Below are 15055 nucleotides of genomic sequence, written 5' to 3'. Positions count from 1 at the left end.
TGTATATAACAAGCTTGTGTGGATTTCCCCCACAACACAAGACTACACTCTCGTGTAACATCGTGCAAACGAGGGTGATGAAAACAGTGTCAAAATTTCTTATTTCACAATCAATTGTTATACAAATAAGTTTAAAGGTCAGATTGCTGTTACGAAAATAGGAAAACGTTTTTTCGCTCTTAAACATTGCTTGGGTTAGGAATTTATTTAGAGCACCAAAAACTCGAATTGGCCAGATTTCTTGATTGCACACAATTAAATGATTGCACACAATTAAAATATGTTATCGTTGCAGTTGTGGTGTTTCTAGTAAGAGTTTGTTTTCATTTTACTTATCTCAAACTGTTCTGCAGGAAAATTTGATTGTCCGTTGAATATTATATCAAATAATAGTGATTTAGTTGCCGCCTTTTAGCTTATAACTCAGATTTGAAGACTTAATCTAAGATGGTTAAGTAGTGATCAAAACTGAACCAAAAAGGTGTAGAAGTAATACCTGCACATGAACACTTTGTTGATAGAGATTCTTGAACATTTTAGAAGCGAGAGGTTAACACAGTGCTGAATGACGTGATCAAGCACTTGACGCCAGACCGAGTCTTTGAGGATTTCTACCCGCAGCTGCAGTCCATCGTTTCAAAGATCCTTGTACATATGCATGACTTTTCCCTGCTGTTTGCTCTGGTAAGTATAACACTTTCCTCAGATAATTGTTTGTTTGGAGTGGCTGCACTGACTAGCTAACCCAGATTCAAATATTTGTATTGGTGCTGGAGTAATTATGTCTCCCTATTTGACAGAAGGCAGACTTATTGCTGTTTCCAAGGTTGTCTGTCCACATAAACATCAAGGGTTTATGGGTTTTACTGACATTAGAGTTAGGGGCTTCTTTGTTTATTTTCTTAAATGAAAAATTAGAATAACACCTGCTGATGAGCTACTTTAAAAAAGAAAAAAGAACCCAATTTAATCCATAAATCTGTCTGTCAGTTTTTCTGTCCTTCACTGAATTGTGTTGTACGTATTTCCAAAATTATAATAGACAGAATGATGATACTTTACAGGAATGTTGTGCAACATGTGAAGATGGAGTTATGTGTGTGTTAACACCAAATAAATGCAGAGATATGTCTTAGTTCAAAATAACATAAATTATAGAGCTTGCAATATTGTGTCAGTCATAACTCCAAAGGTATATTACCCAGATTGATAAAACTTGACAGAAATGTTGAGCGGCATGTAAAAAGATGTCAAGCTCTTTTTTTAGTAGATGCTACCAGTAAGTACAGAGTTATGGCCCTTGACTGAGTGTGCAATCTTGTGTATTGTGTATCTCCAAAAGTATATGAGCCAGAGTAAAAAAAACTTTACAGGAATGTTAATAAGAAGTTGTGCACCTGTAGCTAATTGTATAAAACAATATTGGCCAGAAATTGTCTTTTGGTTAGATTACTTATTTAAATGATTTGATTAGTTAAAACAAATTATTGAATGAATATTGACCAATCAGTAAACGTTTCGGCTAACTTTGACCAATCAAAAGAAATAGCCAGTTTTATACAACTGGCTGAAGGGACAAAGAGATGCTTTGCCAAAAAAGTGCAGAATTATGACCCTTGACACTGTTAAAGTATGGCATATAGAGCATAGAATCTTGTGTTGCACCTATCTAGAAAGAAAATTGATAGCCAGAGTGATGAAGCTTTAAAGGAATGTTAACCAGGATGTGATGTTGTTGTAGTGTTATGGTATATAAAGCATGGAATATTGTGTCATGCCCTGAACAAAATGTATATGAGGTTTGACAAGAATGTAACCAGCATGGGGAAGTGTCAAGAGTTTTTTTTTGTGGATATGCCCAGCAGAGTTATGGTCCCTGTTTCTAATGCATTCAATATAAGATAAAATTTCTTCAAACATGAAAGGGAAGACACAAGTTTTCATGAACAAGAAAATGTTGACCATTTTGGTTTTGTCTCATGAAGTATCCAGACATCACTCAGTCTTTTAAACAAATAATGACTGACTTGCCCCCACGGATAAAGGTTTGGATCAGACATCTGCAAACATCATTTAAAGATGGCCTGACATGAACATACAGATTTATTACTTTATCCTGTTGTTTTCCATGTTATTGACCTCCATGGTGTCAATGTTCTTAGCAACTCTGTCCTAAAAAAATCATCCTATTTTTGAGCTTTCTAATTTCATCTTTATGTGGCAGTTCTTGACTTTAAATGAGTATATATATTTTTGTTTTTAACATTCTGGTAGAAGTTTATAACTCCAGCCCGCATATTAAATGTCAGAATACATTTGTGTAAAAAAGATCATTGTGTGTCATATGGCACCAGCAGTGCTGTAACATTGGTATCTGTTTTATGGAAACTCATTGATAAATATTTATAATAATCTTTAGTGATTGCAAAGTCTGAGCTTGAATGATACAAGATAGGTTATTATAGGGATTCCAAGAATGGATGACACTTTTTTTTGGTTGGGTTGAGGAGGGAGGGGTGGGGGTGGAGTTAGGGAGGGGATGTTGCAGTTCAGAATAGGACTCCCTCACCAAGGAACATAACAATATATGTTCCAATTTGTTACTTATGGATGAGCTTTGTAACAGTTTGGCTAATTTATGTTTAAAATAGTGTATTTCATGTAATAAAAGCCCCACCTCCACACTCCCAATTTTCAAGAATTGCCTATTGTATTCGATGAAACTGATGGACCAGAGGACACATACAAGTGACTTACTGTTATTGATGGTTTATTGTAGGAGAAGTTTTTACCCTTCATCGACATGTTTCAAAAGGAATCTGTGAGGGTAGACGTTTGCAAAAACATCGCAGAGGCCTTCAGCAAGTATGACACTGTCAAAGTTTTCCAGTTTTCCAGAAGAGCTTCATGTTCTTGTTTAAAAACTTTCATAATAATGTTGGCGCCATAAATGCTTGCATTACATTGATCTCATTTAGTATAATAAAGTTATGCCACAGATGTTACTGACATCAAGGAAGTACAGTAAAACTGCGGTCGTTCGAACAAGCGATCGTTCAAGAACCGGCGTTCCCTCGAGGTCGGAGCTTAGTCCCGAACTTTTTTCCTTTTATTTTCATATAAAATATACCTACGCTGCATCGAAACCTAATTATGTCGAGGAGTCGAGCAATATTCTGGGTCCCAAGTACACAAATCATGCACAAAACCTTATGGCTCCCTCGAGGTCATAATTTCACACTTTTTCCCGAACGCATGTTCCAAAATAAACAAAAAATTGCTAGGTATTAAAATTTTTGCAAGATGTGAAAATTGCAATGACAGTTGAAAGGCAATTGATAATGTGTGAAAAACCGTTTAACATTGTTAACGCATGACCGATATTAGTTGATATGGGCATTTTAGAAGATAATTATGAGAAATTAATTGTGAGAAATGTTAATGAGTAAAAAAAAATATGAATAAACACTACCATATCGATATAACTTCTGAATTTCTGAAAATAATTTATTTTTGTCACTTTGCTTTGCAATATGTTTTTTTTGTAAAAAACCCCCACCGATTTATTGATATTTCTTTTACATTTTATATTTAGTATACATATAGTAAACGACAGCCTTTGAACATATGAGCAACTTCCACAGCGCAACACATACTCGGTGTTTAAGTAAACAGACTACCTCATACTTGAAATACACTGAAATATATTTCATAACAGACTGGAGAATTAAAAATCGGGTCGTTCGAAAAATCGGTTCCCTCGAGGTTTAGGCTCTGTCCCGGGCGACCTCAAGCGATTGCAGTTTTACTGTATTCGTTTTTCTTTTTCATTTTGAAGTTGATATTGGATATTGCGATGTAATCACAAGGAAAAGATTCTTATTAATAGCATTTTGAAACCAAATATGTCTTAAAATGGAAAAAAACACAATTTTTTATTATTTTTAAACACAATTTAAGAACCAATCACGCAAATACAAAGCAGAGCTACCGATAAGTTTTCATTATGTTCTGCACAGTCTGTAATTGAAATGAAGAAATCTTGTCCCACTGGATATTTAAATTCTGGGCTTTTGCAGTAATTTGAATCCAATAAAACCACCATTAAGGATTTATTACATTAGGTAAATTATCTTAACTAGTTATCAAATTCAATTTAGCAAGAAGTATTAAATTCCCAAATTACAGCCATAATCTTAGAAATTTCATTCAATACAACATTTCAAATATAATATAACAAATGTTCATGTTGAGATGTTTCCCTGCAGATTCCAGGTGACAGCCACTAACGATCCAGTCATCATCAATGCCATGATGTTCATCTGCAAAACCATGCATGACTCAGTCAAGTAAGTCACTCAACACAAAAACAAATGAATAAGTAACCCTAGCAGTAAATTTTTGTTTACCTTATTCTATTAAAATGAGGACAATAAATTTGGGCTTGATATTTTAACATTCTTTGAAGACCCTGTACAACCAGATTGGCTTGAAACAAAATAATTGTATGTGACTGTAAAGTTGAGTAAATCTACCTGGACCATTTTTGAATTTTCGACTTGTTTTGAAATGTTTTACAATTGTAACCAGCATAAAGCATAACTTCTTATACATGTATCTCTTCCCACATTCAGTGCTATGACGCTGGAGGACGAGAAGAAGGCCATTAGTCAGACCATCTGTGGATTTGTGCGCAAGATCTCGTTTGGTCGTGACCTTGAGCAGCAGCTTAGTTTCTTTGTTGAGGCTCGTGCTGCATTCACCAATCTCGATATCGTCCTTGTTCAGCTTATACAGGTTGGCATTGTTTGTTTTGAAATGTCCACAAGCCAATCTGGGAGTCTTAGATTAACTACGCTTTTGGATAGTGCAGAGAGTCAATGAAACAAAATGAACATACTCACAGATAGATAAATCTAAGGGCTATAAATGAGTTGGGTTTGTTACATTGCCCGCTTCCATGTTGTGTGGCATCCTGACATGTTGTGTGGCATCCTGGTGTGGCATCCTGACATGTTGTGTGGCATCCTGACATGTTGCATCACACAATATTGTGTCGTATGTAGGTCTATAGCTATTGCACCTACACACATGAAACTTTCTAGGTATATTGGTCAAGATGTTTTTTGTGCCCTGCTGTCTTAGTCACATTTATTTCTGTCTTACAAGAGTTAGTGGCCTTTGACTATGTAAATTTGGTCTGAAAATCTTGTTTGGCATTTAGCATCAAGGAACATGGTCAGCATGGGCGGCTATGTACATGACATTTCTCTTAATCTAGAAAGATTTATGGCCCTTGAAATAGAAAATAATTGATTTGAAAATAGCTTGTTTCACACGTAATACAAAACGTATTTCACAGTCCTACACAAATGGAACTTCATAGCAATATTGGCCAGCATCTGCTTCACTTTCTGTGTATTTTTTCCTGGTCTTCAAGAGTTATGGTCCTTGAATTTGTATGAATTGGTCTTAAAAAGTTTGTGTCAAATGTAGCACCAAAAGCATTGTTTACCTTCTCGTGAAACTTCATTGTTATGTAAGTCATCATGGGATGTGGTGCATCTGCTATTTCTGTCATATTTCACTACGACTAACAAGAGTTATGGCCCATGACATTGTTATAAGTGATCTTAAAATGCCTTTTAAATGCATAACAATAAATAATGATAATCACATAAATGCTCATTTAATTAATTCTAAAATACGACATTGAACCATTTTTGTGTCCAGACAGCGCTTCTGGGGGGTATTCACCATAACGGTGATAACTCTACTTATATCTGGGACCAAAATTTTCTGTAAACAAAATGCTTGGAACCAATAGCTTTAAAATGTTCAATTTGTTTCTACAAACCAATAATTTCAAAAGGCTTTGGTTTGTATTACTGTAAATCATTTTCAAGACACTATCATGTTTAACACCAATACCAGTGCTATTGTTTGTCATAATATTCCCATAAAATTTCATTTGCACAGTTTTCAATGTTAGTTCTTGTATCAGTCCTTGAAAAATAACTTACCCTGTTTAGGACTTGCTTCATTTTAAAGATAAAATGAGGGGGAAAAAACTTCAAAAATGTTTTTAAGGCATAATATTCTTTTATTTTGGTCACAGAAACCTTAATAAATTTGATACTGCATAAGGAAAAAATATACTAAAACAAGATTAAAGGAACCATAAATGATAAATTTTATGCTTTTCGCTCCTTTGTTACTATGATTATTTCTTCCTTAGAATTATTTGATGCTAATTTGTTTCTTACTTAATACATAAAGAATTCTGTCAATTGCCTCCTAAATAAATGTAATGGAAGCCTATTATTTTATTTCTTTATTTGTTGTGTTCACCGATTTCTGGTTGATACATTTTCAGAGTGTGAATAATTTAGCCATTGAGACGCGGAAAGTGGTTCACGGGACTCACTCAAGAAAAACAGGAAACTTTGTGCGGGTAAATACTTTGTGCAGTTAAATCTTTTTTATGCTACTTACATAACAAATATCTTGTTAATGCAAGGATTATATGTGCGATGTATTAATGGTTCCTGAGAAAGAAATTAGTAAGGACAACATTACCACATTGTCCCAAAATACTGTAGAAACTATGGTCACAATGGCAATAACTAAGTGTGATACAAAAAACTTTGTTTAAAGATACAAGGTCTAACTGGCATGAATGAGAGACACACAGTTTACAAAGAACGTACATAGACAGGTCAGCACATGCATCCAGCATATTGATCAATAGAAATGTAAGGCTTATAAGATGGATTTAAAAAAAGAAAGTTAATTTTTTAAACATGCCACTTGCAAAAATCTACGGTTGTTTGATATATTTGAAATTTGCAAGACACAAGAGTTCTGGTATGTCATTACAGGCAGGATTTTGACAGGATTTTTTATGCCTGGTACTAGTGGAATTGGTTACAGCCTCTCACCCAAGAGTCTGTAGGTTTGACCCCCAAAAGGGTGAGAGTTGTCTTATAGTGTACCTTGTAGTTGTTTGCCTCCCACCCAAGATTATGTGTGTTCGATCCCCAACAGAATGAGAGTTGTCTAATAGTATAGTTGTTTGCCTTCTGGAAACAGAAGAGTGTGTGGGTTCGATCCCCAACAGGATGAGAGCTGTCTAATAGTATAGTTGTTTGCCTTCTGGAAACAGAAGAGTGTGTGGGTTCGATCCCCAACAGAATGAGAGCTGTCTAATAGTATAGTTGTTTGCCTTCTGGAAACAGAAAAGTGTGTGGGTTCGATCCCCAACAGGGTGAGAGTTGTCTAATAGTATAGTTGTTTGCCTTCTGGAAACAGAAGAGTGTGTGGGTTCGATCCCTAACAGAATGAGAGTTGTCTAATAGTATAGTTGTTTGCCTTCTGGAAACAGAAAAGTGTGTGGGTTCGATCCACAACAGGGTGAGAGTTGTCTAATAGTATAGTTGTTTGCCTTCTGGAAACAGAAGAGTGTGTGGGTTCGATCCACAACAGAATGAAAGTTGTCTAACAGTATAGTTGTTTGCCTTCTGGAAACAGAAGAGTGTGTGGGTTCGATCCCCAACAGAATGAAAGTTGTCTAACAGTATAGTTGTTTGCCTTCTGGAAACAGAAGAGTGTGTGGGTTCGATCCCCAACAGAGTTGTCTAATAGTATAGTTGTTTGCCTTCTGGAAACAGAAGAGTGTGTGGGTTCGATCCCCAACAGAATGAGAGTTGTCTAATAGTATAGTTGTTTGCCTTCTGGAAACAGAAGAGTGTGTGGGTTCAATCCCCAACAGGATCAGAGTTGTCTAATAGTATTGTTGTTTGCCTTCTGGAAACAGAAGAGTATGTGTGTTCGATCCCCAACAGGATCAGAGTTGTCTAATAGTATAGTTGTTTGCCTTCTGGAAACAGAAGAGTGTGTGTGTTCGATCCCCAACAGAATGAGAGTTGTCTAATAGTATAGTTGTTTGCCTTCTGGAAACAGAAGAGTGTGTGGGTTCAATCCCCAACAGAATGAGAGTTGTCTAATAGTATAGTTGTTTGCCTTCTGGAAACAGAAGAGTGTTTGGGTTCGATCCCCAACAGAATGAGAGTTGTCTAATAGTATAGTTGTTTGCCTTCTGGAAACAGAAGAGTGTGTGGGTTCGATCCCCAACAGAATGAGAGTTGTCTAATAGTATAGTTGTTTGTCTTCTGGAAACAGAGGGTATGTGTGTTCGATCCCCAACAGGGTGAGAGTTGTCTAACAGTATAGTAGGTTACCTCCCACTCAAGAGAGTCTGTGGGTTTGATCCCCAGTAGGATGAGAGTAGCCAAGTAGTTTAGTTGTTTGCTTCTCACTCAAGAGGTTGTAGGTTAAATCCCCACCAGGGTGAGTGTGGCCTAGTAGTGTGATTGTTTGCTTCTCAACTAAGAGGTTGTAGGTTTGATCCCCGCTTGGGTTAGGGTGGTCTATTAATGATTGTTTGCCTCTCACTCAAGAAGTTGTAGGTGCAACACCAGTACTGGTTTTTATGCAGAAAACGGACTTGAGAGTGATTCTAATCATATTTCAGCTGTATTCACAATCAAGCTGAAAAGGTATAAAATAGAAAAAGGTAAATAATTTCATAGAAAATATCCAAGGTATTGTCTTATTGTACGTTACGTAGTAGTTGAAGGCAGTGGTCAAAATCTGAATTTTGGTCACGATATAGGTGCCATAAACAAATTGGTTTTGCAATTCAGGTCACATTGGCTGAGTTATTTATAGTGATGTGCATTTCTTGTAAGTAGACTCAGATCTGAGAAAAACAAACATTTTTTTATGTTAAAGAATTGTTCAGTCTTATGACACAATTTTATATTGAGGTGCACACATGAGCTGTTAAAATATCAGGGCAGAGGACTTATTTTTTACCCTGATTTGCATTTTTTTTTAGTCCAAAGATTGGGGCTTTACCAGGATCACACTTTGATAATTAATGTAGGGGACCTTTTACAGCTTTGTTTACACTTCAGGCGTGTGCTGCATACTGTTTCATCACTGTGCCATCCCTACAGTCGGTGTTTTCCCAGATGCAGCTTTACCTTCTCTCAGGCCAGGTTGCTCTTCTCAACCAATGCTACAGTCAGGGTAAACATACTTACTCATGCTTTGTATAGATTTATCATGATTCATATTTTGTAGTTTTTTCGAATGTTTCACAATTTCTATAGCACTTACAAGATCACAAACTTACTGTAAAAGTGGCATTCATATGACATTTAGTGAATCATTGAGGGGAATTTTTTAGTTTTCACACGAAAAAGATAGATATGATTTGTCTCGTTGTTAATAGATTGAGGCTTGGTTTCATGAAGCCGTTTAGATGTTTCTCTTTAGTGTTGTTTATAACTGTGTGGGAAGCCTTAATTCCACAGCAAAACTATTTATCAGTTTATTGTCAACTGCACGCAGGAAAAGTCTGGTAGACTCTGTATTAACCATACTTTGATCGCTGATAAAATACTTATAAATGGAATCTTTGGTGATTTTTCACAGAAACATGAAAGACAGTTTAAGCATCTTTAAGTATTAAATTTAACAGAACAAATTTGGAAGCTCTTCAACTGTAAGCGGATTGATGGACGTTGGATAATGAACAGGTTAATTCTTAAAGTACAGACACATTGTATGTCTTCCTGTCCCAGGTTACAGCGTTCACATTTGACTATTTGACTGTATGCCGTTATTTGCTGTATTTCAATGTAGCTCATGGAAATCACATACACACAGTGTCCAATTGCAGGTAACAAGATATCCGTCCAGTATTCAATATAATGCTTTATCTATGTATACTGTATATTATTTGCCACAATGTTTTTATTGGAAAATAAAATCAATGCAATACCGAGTGGACAAAACACACTGTTTGGACTTTGTTTGCTCTAGTAAAATATATATTGGGCAAATATGAATAACTTCCAATTTGCTTGACAGGGCAAGGTACGAAAACCGTTAATGTTACAGATTATATAAATCATCAAAGATGATAGGTCCACTATATGCGAAATGTTGCCTACACAAACTTAAACTTGAGAACTTTCACCAAGTCCATTCCCATTGAAACAATGTAGAACAGTTGAGCATTTAAAAAGCTTGAGATGACTTAATTGCTTGAATACCATTTTACCATGTGACATCATTTTTTTGTTTTAACTAAATTATCTGAGGGGCCCATTTACATCGACATATTAATTCTTGTCAGGAAGGAATTCAAATTCTTCTACTTTCCTTTTTTTCTCTCCTGTTATTGTTTTCTCTATTTTATTGTCAACTCAATTTTGTGTATGTGCAGGAGATGCATTCTTCAAGGCAACAATTTCGTTGATACCAGAACTTCCCCGTCAGATAGACTTAGACGGGAAAACCCGCTCCTCCGAACCATTCCTTGTTGACTTCATCAGCAACTTTGTGTCCACATTACTCGTTGTTCCGGTATGTACTGAGTATTTCATTTAAACTGTTAGCATATAAGTTAAAAATGTCAGCTATAGCACACACGATTAAATAAAAGCTTGCAAACAGTTGACTGGTGTGGGAAAACACCAAAAAGAAAGTCATCCTGGGAAAATTTCCGTTAAATTGTCACAGTTTTGGTTTTAATGCATGAAAAACCATTGCCAAATATAAGGCCAACAATTCTTTGCTTTGGTCAAACCAATACTATTTTAACGAAGTTTTCACAAAGTAAAACCTGGTTATTATAATGACATACATCATTGTTCAGGCGGGGTTTATGGAGACCTTTCATGGGTTTTTATTTGGGACCCCATTTGTCAAAGTCAATGTCACTGTTACTAAAACTATAATGAATGATTGTTACATGTACTGAATAATGTTGGTTGGGTTGACATTTTGTGACCAAACTTGGTATAAAGGAAGAATTTATGGAGACCTTTCATGGAATTGCCTTTTGGGTCACTAGGGCCATGCTCACTCTTACTGAAAATAGAATTGAAATTGAAAAACACCAAAGGCTGAAGTTCTTCAGTTAATTATTTAAAACCTGGTTTCGTCAAATTGCGAGTTTCAGTGATTAAGTAGGCAAACACTTCTGCATTCAACACACCTTTTTTGCAGACATTGACTTTAATTCCACACAAGTTTGGTCTTCTTGTTCAACATGAGTTGGAGTCAAACTAGGGACAAAATGTAAAGACTTATCAAACCATTATTGTGACCATTCATAAATAGTTTATTTTCAGGATAATTTGGGTGAAGAAGGCTAGCTTTTAAAGTGATTCTATAACCCTGTTAAATTCCACCTGGGGCCGATTTCTCGAAATTCCACCTGGTCTGATAAATCTTCATAACCTATGATATTTTATGGCTTTTTCAAAAACTTCCCTCAGTCCCAATCCTGCTTTTGTCAACCCAGCCTTAATTAAATAAATTCAGAAGCCTTCAGCATTTGCTAATCATATTAATTTGCAATTTTATATTAATGTCTTTCCTTACCTATTCCCTTGACATTAAAAGCTGTCTTCAATGTCTTATATAGGGAGTGTGCTCATTTCGTAATGAAAGGTTTGTTGAATTTTATGTCTTTCAGGAGTAAAATTAATATTTACTGACTCTGTAACAGTTGTTATAATTCTGAGCCATATGTCAATTCCTTTTGTTGAATTTTAGTAAAATTTACTTTAGTTAAAAAAGGCTTCAGAAAATGTATCAAAAGCATCAAATGTGTGACTTGTACCAAAATATCTGATCCTTAGGCTTTCTGTGTGGTAAATTTTGAAAATTGGGTCCTCAATTCCCGAAAGTTGGATTTTCCAATCCAGACAGCAATCACATGGAACAAAGTGTATTTAAAACAATGCTTATTTGACTAAAGTGTTTTACGTCATTATTTTTAGGACAACCCAGATGCCAGTGTGTTGTACTTGTTGAGGGGTCTTCTCAACATTCTCCAGAACTACACATGGGAGCCTCACTCTGATGCCAAGGTTGTTGTGTATACACGAGTCCTAGCCATGTTGTCTGCTTCCTGTCAGGAGGCATTCCCTTACCATGTGGATAAAGGTGCTCATTTATATTAGTGTATTCTACTTATCCCAAAGCACAAACATTGTTATACATGTACATTTGTAATAATTTGAATAAAACTGTTATTTCTTAAAGGTGTTATTAAAGAGTTAAAAAAGAACATAATAGTTGGCTCATTCTTTCATTGATTTTTAATTGATTTTTTTCTTGTTCCATTTCATTTATTATTTTTATGTGTCTACATAATAAATTATTGTACTATGTACATGTACTAATGTTTAAGTGGATTCCAATGACACGCTGTATGGTTTGGATCCCAAGTACTTGAGTGAGCTCCAGGGGATCTGTGGCACCCTAGTGGAGGAGATTCTCACACATCTAAAGACACTCACCACTCCTGAGGTGGGTTTAAAAACTGAGGTGGTATTTTTGTTACAGATGATATTATTTTTGTTATTATGTTTTTGTTAAAGTTACGGTAACTATTAATGTTCTGGGAATTCAGGTCAGTGTGTTCCAGTTACCAACAAGGTATAAGATATTGATTAAAAGAGGAGTGGTTCCTTCTAATTAATGAGAAAATCATGTTTTAAATTTTCAACTATTATTCTTGATTTTTAATTAAAATATAGATTGTACAAAAGAAATATATATTACAAATGAAATGAGAATAGTTAGTCATGATGTAAGTGTCATAATTAAAATATTTTTTCCCCTGCAGATGCAAATTATAATTGCTGAAATTGGACATAAACTATTCTGGACTTTTCGTAAAATAATGATGTTTCTTGAAATATAAAGTGTGTGGTATCAGAAATTCCCTAATGGTTGCAATAGATTTAGTTGAATAAATGTCAGGACTTTTAAACTTAAATCCTCTCACTTTATTCAACTCCTACATGACCTTTTAAGCATGAATAACATGAACCACAAAATAATAAAAACAAATTGTCAATTTCATATTACATGGTATAACACAATTGTTCACTACAACTATGCCAAAGAAAAGATAATGATGTTCATGAATACAGGGCTGTGTAATGTTATTCAAACCCCTAATTTTGAACATGAACCACCATTTAAGCCATAGGACAGAGACTTAAAATGAAACACAAATTGTGCATTTAAATTTTAGTGCTCACCTACTACGACCATTTTTGGGCTGGGCTTTTAGAAGGCAGTCGGCAGGAAGAATGTTCTCTTATTTGTATTTTTTCTTTATGACTTTACAGACAACAAAGCGGCAAACGATACTGTCACTGGAGCTGTTTCAGACGGTGATTGGACATGGGGATCTGGGTCATGAGAAGCTGTTTAACCTGGCAGTCAAACTCTGGGGGCTCGCCCAAAGGAGCCACATGGCAGACCAGAAACAGATGGTCAGTTATTTGTATTCAAGTTGTGTAAAGAAGAAAAAATATTTCATGCTCTTATTCACGTTTAACTGATTTATTTTAACACACTACTAATTTAGTTTAAACATGTTTAATGTTCATACTAGATTTCAAATAATGATCAAATGTGTTTTGAAATGATACTTTTCATTTCCATATCCAACTTAAGGTAGTGTGTCTCATATAGAATAATAGAGCGCTATAGGGAAAAATAGTGAAAAAGCTTTCATGAAAAGCCAACGAACAGATTTCATGTAACTGCCAATTACAATTGAATACGCTTGAAATTTTAGTTTGCATATTTATCAATTATAAATGTGTATTGTGTTACAAAGCTCAGCAAAACCAGTTACTCATTTAAACCTTTAAAGCTATGCTTGTTATGTCTAACATTAGCAGATCTTTATTTTATCAACAGAAAAAGATTCAATCTTGCATCAGACAGAAAGCCTCAGTGATAGATGGGAAGGTATTCAAAGAGCTTCTCTCCAAAATACCACTTGAAACAACAACATAGACAGAAATATGTGCAATACTTGAGACATTGTTACAAATAATATACTGACTGTATTTACACATTAAAATGTGAATGAAATAGAATATTAAACTATATTTATATGTGTTTCATTATGGTTGATGTATGTGTGGAAATAAATAAAAAAAAATAAAAAAATATATTCTAAAACAGTGAGTGTATTTATTTTGTGTGTTGGTCAAACTATGGCTGAAATACACTGTCCTGCGTAAGGGAAGAGATTGACCTATGTTAGGTGAGATATTGGTCTATGTAAGGTAAGAGACTGCACTGCAGAAGGTGAGAGACTGGCATGTTAAAGTCGAGAGACTGGACTGTGTTAGGCGAGGGAGTGGGCTGTGTAAATCGAGAGAAGAGACTGGCCTGTGTAAGGTGAGAGACTAATCTGTCTAAGGCGTGAGTCAGGCCTGTGTAAGGTGAGAGACTAATCTGTCTAAGGCGTGAGTCAGGCCTGTGTAAGGCAGAAGAGTGACCTGTGTAAGGTGAGAGACAGGCCTGCGTAAGGTTAGAAACTGACATGTGGAATATGATATACTGATCGTGTAAGGTGAGTGACTGACCTGTGTAAGATTAGAGATTGACCTGTGTAAGGCGGACTCATTTTATAATAATACAGTAGAAACGTTAGAATATTTAAAATAGAAGTAATATAAATAATTGGAATAAAGAACAAAAAGTGTTCTGGTTTAATTTTGAAATAAAAATTGACCAGTGCTTCTAAAACACACATAAGGCAATGCTGATGATTACAATGGCCTGTCTAAGGTAGGAAAACTCTATTCAAGATTATTAATGGTACCATGAAAAGTACAAGGGCAAGCCCAGTTACCAAACATTAACAAATACCATGTGTAAAGGGTAAGGCCAGCAAAAGACACACAACTACAAAACAACACATATCACACGTACATGAAAGTTATTATCTTTATTAGCGAAATTAATGTTGCGGTACACAATTATGAGATATCATATTCATATGAATCATCTGCATGAACTTGTTATGGTTATTATATTTTACCGGTCTTTACGGTGTTAGAATATCTTAATATGTAGTTTTGACGAAAAGTTTATGATCAAGTATAAGGTGTAGAATGTAAGTATAGCCGAAAATGCCATTTAATTGCCCAGACATCTC

The 15055-nt window shown here is 35.3% G+C and overlaps 1 protein-coding gene across 1 annotated transcript in view; it reads left to right on the top strand.

The window, feature by feature from the left end:
* The window catches only part of LOC128225226 (VPS35 endosomal protein-sorting factor-like), a 42811-nt gene extending 28753 nt beyond the window's left edge, over positions 1 to 14058 (top strand). Inside the window, exons 16-26 of the mRNA XM_052935318.1 lie at positions 541 to 684; positions 2780 to 2865; positions 4269 to 4349; positions 4635 to 4797; positions 6377 to 6454; positions 8979 to 9093; positions 10298 to 10437; positions 11862 to 12027; positions 12275 to 12393; positions 13224 to 13370; positions 13804 to 14058. Of these exons, the coding sequence (XP_052791278.1) occupies positions 541 to 684; positions 2780 to 2865; positions 4269 to 4349; positions 4635 to 4797; positions 6377 to 6454; positions 8979 to 9093; positions 10298 to 10437; positions 11862 to 12027; positions 12275 to 12393; positions 13224 to 13370; positions 13804 to 13902 (1338 nt within the window). The 3' untranslated portion in view covers positions 13903 to 14058. The remainder of the gene's footprint in view (positions 1 to 540; positions 685 to 2779; positions 2866 to 4268; positions 4350 to 4634; positions 4798 to 6376; positions 6455 to 8978; positions 9094 to 10297; positions 10438 to 11861; positions 12028 to 12274; positions 12394 to 13223; positions 13371 to 13803) is intronic.
* Positions 14059 to 15055: the final 997 nt, after the last annotated feature.

The sequence above is a fragment of the Mya arenaria genome, chromosome 2 (assembly GCF_026914265.1).
Source record: "Mya arenaria isolate MELC-2E11 chromosome 2, ASM2691426v1".
Classification (NCBI taxonomy): domain Eukaryota; kingdom Metazoa; phylum Mollusca; class Bivalvia; order Myida; family Myidae; genus Mya; species Mya arenaria.
This window is presented reverse-complemented; position numbering and strand designations above follow the sequence as displayed.